The 17,908-nt window shown below is 34.2% G+C and overlaps 1 protein-coding gene across 3 annotated transcripts in view; it reads left to right on the top strand.

Annotated features, from left to right (window-relative positions):
- The window catches only part of COG5 (component of oligomeric golgi complex 5), a 326,514-nt gene that overhangs the window by 9,659 nt on the left and 298,947 nt on the right, over window positions 1-17,908 (top strand). For all 3 annotated transcript variants that reach the window (XM_081079882.1, XM_081079884.1, XM_081079883.1), the window contains exons 3-5: window positions 1,226-1,283; window positions 5,623-5,677; window positions 5,780-5,849. In XM_081079882.1, coding sequence (XP_080936008.1) covers window positions 1,226-1,283; window positions 5,623-5,677; window positions 5,780-5,849 — 183 coding nt within the window. The remainder of the gene's footprint in view (window positions 1-1,225; window positions 1,284-5,622; window positions 5,678-5,779; window positions 5,850-17,908) is intronic.

Here is a 17,908-nt window from a genome sequence, read left to right as displayed (position 1 = left end):
AAGAAGAATAAAGAATTAAAAAAAAAAGTTAGTCTTGTTAGATTGGACATATTGATGACTATATTAGTGGATGGGGGAAAATTCAGATGTCTTATGGCAATCTTAAGGATAAGAGATATAGAAGACCAAAAATGATACTTATTTTAGAGGGATATGATAGAAAGGTGCTTGATAGAATGACAGTGATATCTGAAACAGGACTGAGTGGAGGATGTAGGGGTTCCAGTGAATGAATCCGCGGGGATTAAGAGCTTTAGTTTGCAGATTAAACATGAAACTCTAAAGGGGACACGATGATAAAGATTCTTGTATTATTCTAAAGATTTACACAATTTCTTAATGTTTCTAAAATCTCTTGCATGTGGCCTTTCACTCTTAACCTTTTTAATTTTTTTTTTTTTTTAAAGGGGAACAGGACTTTATTGGGGAACAGTGTGTACTCCCAGGACTTTTTTCCAAGTCAAGTTGTTGTCCTTTCAATCTTAGTTGTGGAGGGTGCTGCTCAGCTCCAGGTCCAGTTGCCGTTGCTAGTTGCAGGGGGCACAGCCCACCATCCCTTGTGGGAGTCGAGGAATTGAGCCGGCAACCTTGTGGTTGAGAGCCCACTGGCCCATGTGGGAATCGAACCAGCGGCCTTAGGAGTTAGGAGCATGGAGCTCCAACCGCCTGAGCCACCTGGCTGGCCCCAACCTTTTTAATTTTTTAAATGGCCATTCACACAGCCCTAACTTTCATAAAAACATCAACCTCTGCAGGGAGGAGGATTTGCTGTGACACTGGGAAACTAGAAGCAAAGAGTGCTGTTCAGGGGTAGGTGGCACTGATTCTGCCTTATCTTTCCAGATTGAAATGTGGGCTTAATGATGCTGAATTAAGTTCAAGAACTAAGAGAAGCCGATATTGGAAAACATTCTTTAAAGGGAAAACATATACTAGAGTGGCAAGAATTAGCCGTTTTTTGTTTTTCGGTTTTGGCATAACTCCACTCGCATGTCCCATCAGGAAAGCAAAGGGCTAGTGAAAAGCCTATGTCTTCCTTGGCTCCATGTCAAACTATAAGTGTTTGTGTTCCTGCTAATAACTCATCTCAAACACACCTTTGTATCTGCATTTTTTTTTTAATGTTAGTATTTGCCCCCTTCCTATACGGAGAGAGACCTTGTGGTTACAAAGAAAAATAGCTAATACTTAGAGGGTATGCTGATTATTCATTTTTGATTTTTAGGTTGTTGCAAGACATGAAGATTTACTGGCACAAGCAACTGGGATTGAGTCTTTGGAAGGTACATTTCCATTAACTATTACCGATTATATAGAGTTAGAACAAGCATTGACAAACTTTTTCTGTTAAGGGTCAAATAGTAAATATTTTAGACTTTGCAGACCATACCATCTCTGTTGCAACTACTAAACTTAATTGCAGAGTGGAAGCGCCAGAAAACACATAACTGAATGTGTGTGGCTATGTTCCAACAAATCTTTAATAAAACTTTGCTGACTCCTGAGCTAAACTATCTGACTATCTGAGTTCAAATCCTTGCTTTGCCATTCACTAGGTACTCACATGTGACTTTGGACAAGTTGCTTAACCTTCCTGTGCCTTAGTTTTATTTATGAAGGAGGACTATTTATATGTACTAACATGGTGTCATTCTGAGGATTAAATGAGCTAGCAGAATGCTTAGAACAATTTCTGGCACTTATTTAGTGCTTCTATGGCTGTTAATTCAAACAACAAAAACATCAAGAATACCAGAGTGGATAGTTGTGGAAGTAAGCTTGAATTCTTTCTTATTTTTGGCTTATTTTGAAACTCTTTACAGTAAATGGATAGTAGAATAATAATACATTCATTTTTTATTTTTATGAATCCTCTTATTTTTGTTTGGCTAAATCTTCTATGAATTTTTTGTTCTCTCTTGATTAAACTATATCTCATAAATATGAAATGTTAATATGTTTTATATTATCACTTGTGTTGTGATTGCTGTTATTAATCATTACACATCAAAAGAATGCTAAGTAAATGTTGGCTGTGTGTGATGTCAGGGATAGTGGATGGGGGTGGGGGGTTGACACAGTGTGAGGGATATAAATGATAAACCTCTAACCATTACTTTGTTTTGTGCACCTAAAACTAATAAAAAAAAAACACACAAAAGAATGCTAAGTGATGTTTTCCTGTGTTGATCAAATTGTTAAGGAGGAAGAATATTGCTTTTTGTGATGCAATATTCTTTAATGTTTCCCTCAGTATTGCTTATGCACTCAAAGGTATATTATTCTCAGCATGTATGCTGTTTCTAAGACATCTTGATGAAGATCTTAGTATTTTCAGAAATAATAGTTTGACTTATTTTAATATTTATGGTATATGTCAGATTGTTCTTGGGAAAATTAAAAGGCTCTTAAGTACTGACTTAGCATTGGAAATTAATTATGTTTTTTAATCTCTAATTGTTTTTTATGTGCTTCTGGAAGCAAGTAAATAATATTGTTTTAACGGTAATTTTTTTAAACAAATGATAAATGATTGTTTCATTTGTAAACCCGTGAGGAATCAGAATCAATGTACTACTTAGTATGAATATGAATACTAAGTATGCATATGAATGTATATGTGTATGTATGAATCATCACAACTGAAATACTTTTCATTGTGATTTTCTTCTATGCGTTTAGTTCTGTCATGGGCTTGCTTTTCCCAGAATGCTTTTCAGTGATTACAACATTTAAAATATACTCTTGGACTGAGTTAGAATCACTATTCGTTGAATGAGTGTATACAGTACAAAGGGTGGCTTCTCTGAATTCCTGTGATAATCTAAAAGTATTTTCCAGATTATTTGAACATACAAAGTCAAAGTATGAATTGGTTAGTATTCATTTTAGCATTGTGTATTTTTAACCACTTATAGCATGTTCTTTTGAGTTGCGGAAAAGTAAGTATAGTATATGTTTGGAAAAGAATATTATCCCAACTTCTACTTCATCTGCTTTTTTCCTGTCTATTTTAAATTTTGTTGTATAAGTAGTTTGGAGATATATTTATTAAGCCTATTTTATTAAAAGTTACCCCCTATTCATTATTGTTCATTTATTCATTTAAATATTAGGTGAAAATTTGCGAGGTTCCAGGCAGTTGTAACAGTAGACAGAGGCCCTGTCCTTACGGAGTGCTTAATTAAGCTTGTTTTATAGAAAGAGATATCCTCATTCATTCATTTGTTCACTCAATCAAATAGTAATTGAGAGCTAGTAATGGAGGTATCAGGCACCTGTGAACAGTACACAAAGTCACTATTCCTGTGGATCTTTCTAGGTGGAGAAGTAGACAAAAAATGTACAAATAGGAAACTTCAGATTTTCATTCTAAATGTAATGGTAAATCATTGCAGGTTTTGAATTAGGGGTATAGTGTGATAAGATTAATGCTCTTAAACGTGTCCCCTGGTGGTCCTATAGGAAAGCAAGAGTAGAATCGGGGGTACCAATTTAGAAGCTATCAAAAGAGTAGTAGAAGTTGAATTAGAGTGGTGGAAGTAAAGAGAGTGAAATGGATGGGATAAAATGGGGCAGAGCTGATAGGATTTGTTGATGGGAGACGAAAATGCTGAGGGAAAAAGTCACCACGAATGATTCCGTAAGATTTTAGTCTGGAAAATTGGTTAGATGATGGTCTGAGTAACTGAGATGGGTTAGACTGGAGAATATTATGATTTTGATGGGTCAGGGTGGGGAGAAGTTATTGTGGGTGTCTTGAATTTGAAATAAGAGGGTTCAGGGCTAAAGATGTGTGTGTGTGTGTGTGTGTGTGTGTGTGTTGTGTGTGTGTGTATGTGTCTGTGTGTACATAAATATGCAGATATAAAGAAAATCTATATAGACATATGTATATATGTGTATATAAGTGGATGCATGTATGTATAAAATCAGTACTTTATTGAACAAATAATTAAAACATTGGGATTAAATGAAATTCCTAAGAGAGATTGTAGATGAGAGATGAAGATGGCTGAGGATCAAATGTTGGAGTACTCCAGCATGTGGAGATCTAACAGAGGAGGAATGTGATGACTTGGAATCCCGGAGAAAAAATAGAGAGGGAGTAGGTTAACTCTGTCATGAATTTCTGAGAGTTCAGACAAGGTAAAGACAGAACCGACAATGGACAATCAAATTTGGCATCTTGGAGATTTCTGGTGACTTTGATAAGATTGTTTTGATGGAGTGTATATGAAAAGCCTATTGAGATTACCTTGTGGAGAGAACACGATGAAGGAAGTGATGATAACAAGTAAGGTCAGTCCATTCTCAGAGGTTTAAGGTCAATGAACCATAAAACCAGCTGAAAAATGAGACTGCTTGAGGCCAGAGAGGTTTCTATTGGACTGAGCCATATTAAAGCATATTTGTATGCTGATAGAAATGTTTATTAGTTCTAATATTATTTCATCTAATATATTGACATTTTATATTTAATTTATTTAGAGCAATATATTTCAAAACTATAACTATGCCAGTTGATATAGAAACTGAGTTTTAGTGAATGGATTTCAAAATAAATCTGTAACATTGGAAAGTCCATTTTTAGGCACATAAAATAGTAAAATTTGAGATCCATATGAAAATATTTGTACAATTTTGTAAAGCGATTTTTATCATGTAGATATGGAGAGTAAAGGCAATAATATACTTGCCGCCCATGTTTATTATTTATCTAGCATATAGTTAAATAACAAATATTTGTTGACTACTTTCCATAGGAAGTATTTGTGTTAGGCTCTGGCCACACAATGATGAATGAAAAAGATACTTTCCCTAACAGCCAGGAATTTATAGTCTAGTAAGAGAGTAAAACATTAAACAGATATATAAATGGATATGTAATTACCTAATGTAATTAGTGCCTTGAAGGAAATGTATGCTGTAGAAGAAAATAACAGGAGAATCTAAACTAGTTCAGGGATCTGTTAATGATTGTTTATGTTAAGCTAAGGTTTGAACTAATAGTAGTTCATCCACTTGGAGCCTGGCAGTGGGTTTGGGGATTGGAGAGACCATACCTGGCAGAGATACACCATTTCCAGATCATGTAGAGCCTTGTAGACCAAGCTGTGGACTTCAGTTCTAACATAGGAGCGAGGGGGAAACCATAGAAAGGTTTTAGCAGAACAATGTTATGATATAATTTTCACTTTAAAAAATCATCGAGGCTTCTTTTTTTTTGGAATTATAATACAATACACATTAACATGAAATTTACCATTTTATCCATTTTAAAAGTATATAATTCAGTGGCGTTAATTACATTTACAGTGTTGGGAAACCATCACTATCTAGTTCCAGAATTTTTCATCACCCCAAATGGAAACCCTGTACCCATTAAGCAGTCACTCTCCACTCCTTAGAGGAGCAAAGATTGGAGGGGGAGATAGTTAGAGGCTTTTATAATAGTGCTGATAAAGACACTAGCTGCTTCGATTACAATGGTGGCAGGAAAAAAATTGACATTTGTCTATGTATGTGTATATGTAAAACTATATTTTTCTCTTTTAATTTTTTACCTAATTTGCGCCCTGGTACATTTGTAAAGTAATGTAAGCTGTTCCGTTTTCCTAGGTGTCCTTCAGATGATGCAGACAAGAATTGGGGCTTTACAGGGAGCTGTTGATAGGTACTGTTGTTCATTTTGTGAATAAATGGCACGGGAGGATTTTTCTCTGTTGATGCTTTGAAGATGATTTCACTGTCACTCCTCTCTTCATTTTTCCTTTAGGATGAAAGCAAAAATTGTTGAGCCATATAATAAAATAGTAGCCCGTACTGCACAACTAGCAAGGCTTCAGGTAGGTTCTCACTTTGCATTTCTTTGTACTTTGTTAATTCATTTTGTTTTTATAAGTGGACAATTTTCAAGAGTGAATTCTGAGAAAATAAGCTGATATGAGAGAGAAGGGAAAAAATACTAAAGGGCTTTCAAATAAGAGATCCAGTTAAAAATATACAAATCTAAACTACTGTTCAAGTGATTTATTCTCACTCGTATTGCAGGGTATAATCACTTCTTAACTCTTTAGAATTCAAACTTATTTCTTTTAATAGAGAACAGGAAGACACCTAGCATTTATTGAGTTCTTGCAGTTTGCTATTGTTAAACGTAAGGAACCCAAACCTATAAGCTGTTGTTCTAATAGCAGTGCTTGTTCAGGAAATTCAGGTTTTGACGAAAACTTAGTGATTTTCTAGCTTTATGAGAAGGATACACAAAACATTATTTTATTTTATTTTCCACGTGGTTTCCATAGATTATTCAAAAGTGATCTGCTTTTAGATAGATATGTAGATTGTTTTAGGCTTCTCACAATTGTAGGTACTACTGCTGTGAATTATTTTATATGTATAGCCTTTTCTCCTCTTTGGGTTATTTTCCTAGGAAATCCAGTAACTTTGCACTTCATTTTAGAAAGGCAGAGTAAAATTCTCTTTTATTCCCCTCGTTCCCTTGTTCTGTTTTATTCATGTAATCTGAGGATCTGATACTGCCCTCATTTTTTTTCTTCTATTAGCTGCATTTTTCACTCTTCCTTGGTGATCTTATTTACCATTATTCTGTCAACATTCTGTTCTTTCTCCATTGGTTTTCTTTTTTGCTATTGTTTTTTCTACAGTCTCACTGCTTTATCCATTCCTACTCCCTTGTTCTCGCCATGGATAACCTGGTTTATAACATCTGTCCGTTATGTGACACCTTTGGGAATCACAGAGTATCATGGTGTTTTTCCTCAGTTCATTTACTATCACCAAACCTTACTCTCCTGCAGACGCTGGCCTCAGGTCTGGTGCTGGAGGCATCCTTAAGACTGGAGTCTTCTCTCCAATAGCTGGTAGTAGAGTAGGGGGGACAGGCTGATGACTGTGATGTGCAATAAAGGCCGTGATAGTGGTAATTAACACTGCACAGCGTTTACCGTCATATTTATCCTGAGAGTGCTCCAAAGAGATTGTTTTATAGACAGAGATATTGAAAGTTTTCCATCCGCTTACTTTTAACCTCTTTGTCTTATACTTAAAGTGCATTTCTTGTAAGCAGCATATAGTTGGGTCTTGCTTTTTCAACCCATCTTATAAAATCTGCTTTCACTTGGGGTACTTATGGCATTTACATTTAATGTGACAGACATGGTTAGATTTAAATCTGTCATCTTGTTATCTGTTTTTCCTATTTGTTCTTTTTCCTTTTTCCCCGCCTTGGTTTGGGTTGAGGTTTTTTGTAATTCCCTTTGCTTCCTCTGTTGGCTTATTATCTGTAAGTTTGTCTTTTTATTTTATTTTACTGATTGCTCTACGATGTATAGTATACATTTTAACTTCTCAGTATACCTTCTGTTGATATTATACCACCTCACATTGCGTATAAGAACCTTACAATAGTATACTTTCATTTCTTCCCTCCCAGCTTTTGTGCTATTATTATATATTTTACTCTTATATATGTTATAAACTCCACAATATGTTGTTATTGTTTTTATTTAAACAGTCACTTATCTTTTAAAGAGATTTAAAAAGAAAATCTCATACATTCGTCTATGTAGTTACGATGCTTTTCTTTTCTTTGATTAGACTCATATTTTCTTTTGCCCTAAAAAATTTTTAACATTTCTTTTAGTGTGCATCTGCTGTTGATGAATCTTTCAGCTTTTGTGTATGTCTAAAAAAGCTTTATTTAATCTTTCATTTTGAAATGTATTTTGCTGGACATAGAATTCTAGGTTGAATGATTTGTTGCTTTCAGTACTGTAAAAATGCTGCCCAACTGTCTTCTCATTTGCAGTGCTTCCTATGAGAAGTTTGTTATTATCTTTGTTTCTCTGTACATGTGTTCTTTTCCCCACTCTTTTTAAAATTTTCACTTTATCACCGGGTTTTGAGCAATTACATTATGACATGCCTTGGTGATGTGTGTGTGTGTGTGTGTGTGTGTGTGTGTGTTTGTTTTTGCTTATAGTTCATGTGCTTCTTGGATCTGTGGGTTTAAAATTTTTATCAAATATGGAAAATATATAGCCATTATTTCTCCAAATGTTTTTCTGTTCCTCCCTTTTCCCCCAGTTTGGGGACTACAATTACATTTTTACTGTATTAAGTGTCTTCAAGGTATCTCACAGATCACTGGGTGCTCTATTCATTTTCTTATCCCCACAGTCTTCTTTTCCCTGTGTGTTTTATTCTGGGTGTCAATTTCTATCTTTTTTGTCTTTAACTTGACTAATCATTTATTCTGTACTGTCTAATCTGCCCCTAATCTCATTCAGTGTACTTTTCATTTCTTTTTTCTTCTGTTTCCCCCCTATAGAAGTTTGATTGATTTGGGTCTTCTATACTTTCCATTTATCTACTTAATTTTTTGAACATATGGAATACTGTTAACATAACTATTTTAATATCTTTGCTCACTTATGGAGTATGTCAGTCACACTGTAGTCCAGTTTTAAAACATTTCCATCACTGCAAAAAGATCCCTCATGTCTGTTTGCCATTGTCTTATTCTGTTTGGGCTGTTATAACAATACCACAGACTGGGTGGCTTCTAAACTACAGAAACATGTTTCTCACAGTTGTGGAGGCTGGAAGTGTGAATCAGGGTGCATTCTGGTGCGGGCCCTCTTCTGGGTGGCAGAGAGTCATTCCCTTGTGTCCTCACATGGTGGAGAGGGTTAGGGAGCTCTTTGGGGGTTTTTCTAAGGACACTAATCCCATTCATGAGGGCTGCACCCTCATGACGTAATTACCTCCCAGAGGCCCCACTTTGGGGGTTAGAATGTGAATTTTTAATATTCAGTCCATTCCAGCCATTAGTCCTTGTTCCCACCCCCAGGTCCCACCCCAACTAATTGATTTTGTGTCTCTATAGATTTGCCTTTTCTGGTCATTTCATGTAAATGGAATCATACAAGAGACAGTATTTTATGTCTGGCATCTTTTACTTTGCATAATGCCTTTGAGGTTCATCCATGTTATAGAATGTAACCAGTAGTTCATTCTTTTTATACTGCTGCGTACTGTTGTGTTTTATGGATGTACCACATTTTGTTTATTCATTCACTAGTTGTTGGACATTTGGATTGTTTCCAGTTATTGACTTATGAAAATGCTGCTATGAACATATGCTTACATGTATTTGTGTGGACCTGTGCTTTCATTTCTCTTAGGTAGATTTCTAGAAATGGAATTGCTAGCTTGTGTGGTAAGTTTGTTTAATTTTTTAAGGAACAACCATATTGTTTTCCTAAGTGCTTATGCCATTTTACATTCTCAGCAACATGTGAGGGATCTAGTGTCTACATATCCTCACAACATTTATTTTCTATTTTTGATGAGGGCCATTCTAGTAGGTGTGAGATGGTAACTTGTTATGGCTTCAGTTTACATTTCTTAAATGACTAATGACATTAAGCATCTTTTCATGTGCTTATTAGTCATTAGTATATCTTTAATCTGTTCAGTCTATTCACATCTTTTAGCCATTTTTAAAATGAGTTGTTTATCTTATTGTTGAGTTGTGGGTTTTTTTTAAATATTATTATGATACAAGTACTTTATCTGATGTATAATTTGCAGTATTTTCTCCCAGTCTGTGACTTGACTTTTCATTTTTTAAATAGTGTCTTTTGAAATACAAATTTTAAAATTTTGATGAAGCCCAAATTATCATATTTTCTTTTTTTGGATTGTTAGCACCAAGATTTTTCTTGAAAAATCGTTTCTTTCCCCGTTGAATTTTTTTGTTGCCTTCACAAAATTGAATTGACTATATATGTATAGGATTATTTCTGGAGTCTACTCTCTCAATTGGTCTAGTTTTCTGCCCTTATATTATTAGTACAGTCTTAATTACTGCAGCTTTGTAGTAAATCTTTTTATTTTTTTTATGTTTTTTAGCCAAATGACTTTGAAAAAGGATACTATTTTAATTCCTTTGCAAGCCATGTAAATTTTACAACCAGCTTGTCAGTTTACCAAAAATCTGGTTAGGATTTTGACTGGAAATGTATTGCATCTGTAGGTAATTTGGGGAGAATCAACATCTCAACAATTTTGAGTCTTCCAATTCATGTAGGAATGCTATATTTACATTTATTTAGGTCTTCTGTAATTTCAGCAATAATTGGTTTTTAATTTGGTTAAATTTGTCTTTAAATATTTTCTTTTGTTATTATACTAAATGGTGTTATTTTAAAAATTTTATTTTTCTAATGTTTACTGCTATTTTATAGAGATACAGAGATACAGTTGATTATATAGAGATATAGAGATACAGTTGATTTTTTAAAATTGACTCTATAAAGGAAATTATGAGGTTTTCTTTTTTAAAGTTAAATTTTCTCTTCATATTGTTAGTAGATATAGCATGAGTTAATTTCAGTATTGTTTGAGGTAGAGAATAGATAAGATAATGAGGGGGTAATACCTGAAGAGCTCTAGATCTTATAAGCTAGTGGAACATCTCAGGTGAGAGATACTATGTTAGTTATGGCAGAGGGTACAAATATGGGTTAAATAGTCCTTGTCTTCAGAAAGTTTATATAAAGGAAATATGATAACTGTACGCAGTGACCAAATAAAATACTACTGATTACATAAATGCCAAAATAAAGTAACGAGGAATATTCAGAGGAGATAGAAATTATATGCAGTTGGATTGTTTTCTGAAATGTTTAATGTTTAATTAGGAAATGGCATTCGAGATGGGCTTAAGAAAAATAGGCTATTGAGAGATTTGAAGTAAATCTTTAAGAATGAATGAGATTTGATATGGATTTTAAAGAGTAGGTAGATTTAAATAGGCTGAGATGAGAGTAGAGAATTACAGATAGAAAGAAGACTATAACAGACATGAGGTGGAGGCTTGCAGGGGCATGTCCAGAGAGTGGTAATGAAAGCCCGCATTAAAAGAGTTAACTCAAGCTATTTCCCCTTGTCCTTCTTCCTTATTAATTGTATTTGTAAGCCTCCTTGTTCACTAAAGGCAGACCTGAGTCAGTCATCTTCTCAGTGAAAGGCTTTATCCTAAACCCTCATGTTCCATTTTCTATCTTATACCTCCCCTGATTTTCTACTCTCTCAGTACTTCACCCCACACCTCTTATTTTTCAAACGTCTTTATTGAGGTATGATTTACATATCATAAATTTACCCATGTTAACTATACAATTACATTTCCTAAACTTTCTTGCCCCCTCTACTCTCCAAATTTAGTCCTTAACTGCATATTTCTTTGTCCTCTTTCCTAATATTACATAAAAAAATGGTCTCCTTATTTCTATCTAATACTTTTTCAAGCTTTTTATTAAGCTATTTATAAAATATAGTTTTGTTACGTATTTTTTTTTTTTTTTTGGTCTGAAATTGTATCTTTCACTTTTGTGGTAAGTGAAAGCTGTTGTCTTGGAAAAATGTTTTTATGTCGTCTGTGTCATATTCATCACCTTTAACTTTAGCTGAAGTTAATCGTACTATCCTCTGATTCTTTTTGTGTATTTCCTGTAGTACTGTGACTTTTCAGTTGTGAAAAGAACAGTTAATATTTAGATACAAGCACATCTATTAAGAACCTAAGAGTAAAGACTTGTTAACTTACTACACAGAAGTTAGGCCTCTGAGTTGGAGGGTGTTGGTTTGGTATGTATCACAGGTTCATGTTTCGCCTTATATTTTGACTTCAGTGTTAATACTTTTGGTAGAATTTCTATTATCTGAGGAGCTTTTTTGGCTGGAGAATACTTATTGTCACCTATATTTTAAAAATTTCTAGTTTGTCTTTTAGATTTACTAAACAATATATCTTTAACATTAAGTAACATTTACTCACTAAATGTACATAGACTTTTTATGCAAGTAATAAGTAAAAACTTATTAAGAAATTAATTAAAAAACGAAGAATGAACATGAAAGAATAAAAAACAAAAACAAAAAAGAACAAACAAATGAAAAAAGAAGAGAAAAAAGAAATTGAATTTCCTCAGACATTTAAACAGTGATCACAAACTTAATCAAATTCTTTTAAACATTTAAATAAAATCATAAATTTATTTTGTTAAATGCTTTAAACATCTTCAAGAACAGATTATAAAACATACTGTAATGATTACATTCAGACCAAATCTGGTAACAAGTGCAGATATCATCAATTAATTTTTTTTTGAATATCTGCTTATTTCAATTCTTATTTTAATTTTTTAAAAATTATTATTTGCCTCTTTAGGTTATAACAGTCTTCCATTATCCAAACAAAAAGAATCCTGGGCCGGCCCGATGGCTCAGACGGTTGGAGCTCCGTGCTCCTAACTCCGAGGGTTGCCTGTTTGATTCCCACGTGGGCCAGTGGGCTCTCAACCGCAGGGTTGCCAGTTCAATTCCTCGGGTCCTGGGTCCCGTAGGGGATGGTGGGCTCCGCCCCCCTGCAGCTGGGATTGAGCACGGCACCTTGAGCTGAGCTGCCTCCCAGATGGCTCAGTTGGTGGGAGCCCGGGCTCTCAACCACAAGGTTGCCAGTTCGATTCCTCAAGTCCCACAAGGGATGGTGGGCAACTAGTAACTGGACCTGGAGCTGGGCTGCGCCCTCCGCGGCTAGGACTTAAAGGACAACTTGAAGCTGAATGGCACCCTCCACAACTGAGATTGAAAGGACAACAACTTGACTTGGGAAAAAAATAAAGTGCTGGAAGTGCACACTGTTTCCCCCAATAAGGTCCTGTTCCCCTTCCCCAATAAAACCTTAAAAAAAAAAAAAAAAGAATCCTGTCCCAGTTCGGCAAAGTTCTTCAGGATCTTTTCATCATTAAGTGCTTCTTGTTATAGCATGTGACTTTTATTCTCTGCCTTTTTTTAGATTGTGCATTTTTGAAACTTGGTGTATTCAGAAATATTTAAAAAATTTTGCATGGCTAGTTGTCTCTCATTGCTTTGTCTTATTGTTACATAGATTCACTTCGTTGATAAAACAAATACTTAATGTGTGTCTTAGCATTATGCCATTATAATTAATAGAGACTTCTAAAGGAATTATTTATACAGAAATTGGCAAATGTTTTTGGTCAGGAGCCATGTAGAAGTATTTTAGGCTCTGTGGGCTATGTAGCTCTTTTGTAGGTATTGAACTAGATTGTAGTAGTGGCTGTGTTTCAATAAAATTTTATTTACAAAATTGGGTGGCAGGTTGGTTTTGGCCTGCTGATTGCTAACTCCTGTTCTGTACAAGGAAGCAAATCTGATTTCTTTGGAACATTCAGCGAACTAATCAATTTTGAAAGGAATATTGGATTTTCTTTTTAATTGTATATTGTGTATGACTACCAGTGAACTCACTTCCTCCTGGTTGTTAAGAGACCATTAGAGACTGGTGCTGATTGATGCTGGACTTTCACTTTTTCTGGTTGTTATATACAATCACCAATACCATCAGGCCTTTCTGTTTTGAGTAATACTACTCTTTCTGGAATCATTTGGTTCAACATAATTTTTGTTTTTCTATGTTTTTTTTTTTCTTTATGTTTTATACACCAGTGTGCATTCAGAAGAAGAAATGAAATACTGATATGTCTGTATTAACACTTACTAAATTAATGAAAAATTACACTATTCTTGCTTATCTTTTTTTATAACAATCTTTTGTCTACTTCAGATTAATTCTTTGTCTTCTTACTGTCAATTTGGATTCATGGTGTTTCATAGACCCAACCTCTTCCGTTATTTTATGTTGATGTTCAAACTATGAGAGTTTGATCCCTTGGAATCCTTTCAACCTGACTCCTTTGTTTTTTCAGTGAGCCTCACATTCTTGAAAAGTATCTTTGTTTTCTGGTACAATGCAATGTTCTAGACACATGTTGATGCTTCTTGTTGGGAGAAATGGGATCAGTAAGCTGTAAAGCACCCTGGTTCCTTATAGTTAATAATAAAGTTATAAACCCAAAATTGGGCATAGGGGAATTTATGAGAATTGATGTGCAGATGGGATGCTGTTAACAACTTATTGTGACTTACAAAGCAGAAGTTGTTTCTTTTTATGATCAGTAATTCACGTTGATTTTTTTATTGTGTAAAACTGAACATTAAGTTTACCATCTTAATCTTTTTTCAGTGTACTGTTAACTATATGCACATTGTTGTGCAACAAATCTCTTTTTCCTCTTGTAAAACTGGAACTCTCTACCCCCTAAACACTAATTTCCCTTCCTCCCTTCTCTTCTCCTGGGCAACTACCTTTCTACTTTAAGCTTGTATGATTCTGACTGCTTTCTGTATTGCATATGAGTGGAATCATATACCGTGTTTCCCCGGAATAAGACCTAGCTGGGCCATCAGCTCTTAATGCGTCTTTTGGAGCAAAAATTAATATAAGACCCGATACTATATTATACCCGGTCTCCGGTGTTATATACGACAGAAATCACTAAATCACAACCAGTTCAAGGACAACACTGAATTTAATTCAATCAACTTTAACTCTCTTCCTTCACTTTGCCTCAGACGCTATCAAAATGTATCTAGTTTTTCAGGATTAGCAGATGTTCTCAGATTACATTTGGATTTGCTTCTCTTCCTCTGAGTTATCTTTTGCTTCACTTTTTGCTTGGTGTTTCTATTTGTAATATCATTTCTTTGATGCTTTTGAAACATTTTACATTTTATACAACATTTTTAGTTGTTTTCAGTGGTAAAGTAATAAATCTAGTCTACTATTACTGAAAACGGGAAACTCACGTCTCATCTTTATAAAACAAACATCAGATATTTTATTTTGATAAAATTATTCAGTAGTTCCTTAACAAGTAATAGAACGAAATATCAGGTCCTTTACATGGCACAAATGCCCCTTTGTTATGTGGCCGTTATCATCTTGACCTTTTGTCATTCTAAAAAAATTTATTTTGTGTGTTAATCATACTGAACTGCTTAACTATTCCTGAATGTGCTAGAAATTCTCGCATTCATTCCTTTTCACATTTTCTTTCTTCTCTAACTCAGAATGTTCTTGTCACTCAGCGTATTTGAATTGAAATATCTCTTTTTTGAAGCCCTTTCCTGCCCTCCCTTCTGGCATTAGCAGATTAATTCTTTTTCATTTTTTGGTTCCTTTAATTTCCAATAGATGTTTCCATTATAGTACTTTTCTACATAGCTTTCCCCTTACTTATACTCTCCTATAATGCTGAGCTCATTGCGGGCTATGATAATATATGTTAATCTTTGAATTTCTAGCCTTAACATAGTGTTATTTATCAGGCACTTAAACTTATTAAATGTTCAAGAAATGAATAAAATGATTCTTTGTTCTGTCACCCAGTTGTAATATTTTTTTCCTAAAATGTAACATGAGACTGAGTAAAACATACGTAGTATTAAAAAATCTTTTTAATATACTTGTATATATAGCCTATGAGAAGAGTTTGGTTGTCTTAGTTGGTTCAGATAGAGAAGAGATCCTTTCAGGGTATTTCAGGGATAGCCACTTGGAAGAACATGGGGCAGTGAGGGCGCACAGGAACCTGTCTTGACATCCGGACGTCACCTGGTCTACAGCAGCACCCTAACTATCACCCTTGTCTATAACTCAGTTCCTGCATCTTTGCAGCTCTCTGTCTGCTGCTTTTTCTTGCTGCCACTATGGATTAACCCTTATTCTCTTTTCCACTTGCTCATTGTTCTTTTCACTCTTGCTTGTTTTGTCCCAAGGCTTCTCTGCATACTGCCCCTTCAGCTTCTGCCCTTTCCTGCCACCACTTCCCAAGGGAGAATAGTGACTGCCAGTAACCATTGTGGGCAGTTCTTGTAAAAAACGATGTTATAGGCACTGGTGACAGACTGTGGCTTGCTTCCTTTCAGCTGGCTGCATTTTCCTGATCTAATCAGTTGTGGCTAAGGTCTCAAGGTCATATGACCTGAAATGTGGTGAACCATACATAAGGACCTGCCTACTTTCCATAAGAAGGGACATGGTCACTGCAAGTGCTCCGAGCACTGGAAGAGTTCTCTCCAGGGAGCTAAGTTTTACTTTAATGTTAAAACATATGTTAAAACTATTCCCCATAGTTTAATTGGGATTTAAATATTGCTTTTTAGGGTAATTTTCTCATTTTGTACTCAAAATCATAGGATTAAGTTTACTGGAATTCTTTTTCTTGTGAGAAAATAGACTAATGTGTAAGGATAGTATTGTTAATTACAAAAAATGATTATGCTTATGTTTACCAACATGCCCCTAATAAAATGAAAATTTATAAATTGCTATTCTGATATTTTGGCTATAGATGGAAATTAACTTTTAGTTTAGTAAACTTTAAAATATTTTTATATATGAAGACATCGTGTTTTTTATTAGCAGAACTACACTATCCAGGACTATTAGTCCTATGTGGCTCATGTAGTGTTGTCTTGATTATAGATTATTGTTTAATTTTAGGCAATGAATTAAAATTTAATTTGTTAAATTAAAAATTTAATTCCAGTTTACTTCTGTGCGTTTAACTTCAAATTTTAAACATGTCAGAATGGTACGTTTCTTTTTTCTCCTTTGTTCAGTACAATCTTTTAACAGTAAGTTTTGAGAATCTTATTTATTTTTGCCACTTACCTAGGTATTAGTGATAAAAAAATTTGTTTATACAGGACTTTATAATGTAAGAAACATTTCAAATATTCTAAATCATTCAATTTTTATAATTATGTTTAGAAGTTATACATCTCATCATTTTATGTGTCCTGAAAGTTACTTGAAGTTCATATCGCCAGTATGTAGCAGCGTTAAGACAGTGAAACAGGATTTCTTTCTCTAAATTTAGTATTCTTTGCTTTTGATCCTGTGGACTATGTAAAAAAGTAGGAAATATATTTTCTGATTTTCAGAAGCTTGATGTAGGTGAAAAAAATAAAAAACAAATCCTAGTTCATAAAGTCACAGGAAGAGCACACACTAGCGATTCTGAGGCCTGACTGCCGTTCTTCATCACTCTAGCTGCATGATGATGAACAAACTTTAGTGTCTTTTTAAAAGATATAATTGACACATAACATTGTATAGGCTTAAGGTGTATAACTTGATGATTTCATACGTGTGTGTATATATTGTGAAATGATTACCACAATAAGGTTAGTTAATATATCCTTCACCTCACATAATTACCATTTTTGTTGGGGTGGTGGTCATGGTGGTGGTGTACTTTTTACAATGAAAGTTTGGACTGAATCTGTGAATTCTCTTCCAGCTTAAAAATGCCATGATTTTGTGAAGTTGTGGTAGTTTGTTTTACGAATGTTTTTATTTTTTACGGTTATTCAAGCATGAGAGGTCAGGATATTTTGTGTTTAAAATAAATACTTTTTATTGTTATTAAATATTAGTCTAATTTTCTATCCTCTTATTGTAAAAAAATATTACACTACAGGGACAACCAAACTGAATTTGGTCAAATTATTATAAAGGAAGAAAAAGAGGAGGGGAGAGAAAAGAAAAATATGCCTAGGTACATTTTGATATCTTTGTTTCTAGTGTTTAATTTTTTCTGAACTGACTCATATGCACCCTTACCGTAGGAAATTCATCTTAGAAATTTGTTGCCTTTCAAACAGTTTTGAATTCTAAGCGTGCTTGGGTAGCTTATGTTTTAACCATTTTTATTCTATTCACTTTGTCTAGCAATTTTCATTTGAAACATCGGGGAAACTGTTTAATCATTTCATTTTTTTGAGCTTCTAATTCACTTAAATGTATGTGGTATTTGAAAGCAAGAAATAGCTATAAAGTTTTATCCTTAAACTTTGAATTCCTATGATTGTGCCTTCACTTAGAAATAGGTACTTTTAATTCTTTTTGCTTTTTATCCCCATTTCACTCTTTTCTGAAAGC

The sequence above is a fragment of the Rhinolophus hipposideros genome, assembly GCF_964194185.1.
Source record: "Rhinolophus hipposideros genome assembly, chromosome: 18".
Classification (NCBI taxonomy): domain Eukaryota; kingdom Metazoa; phylum Chordata; class Mammalia; order Chiroptera; family Rhinolophidae; genus Rhinolophus; species Rhinolophus hipposideros.
Note: the sequence above shows the minus strand (reverse complement) of the source record. Positions and strands in the feature narration are given on the sequence as shown.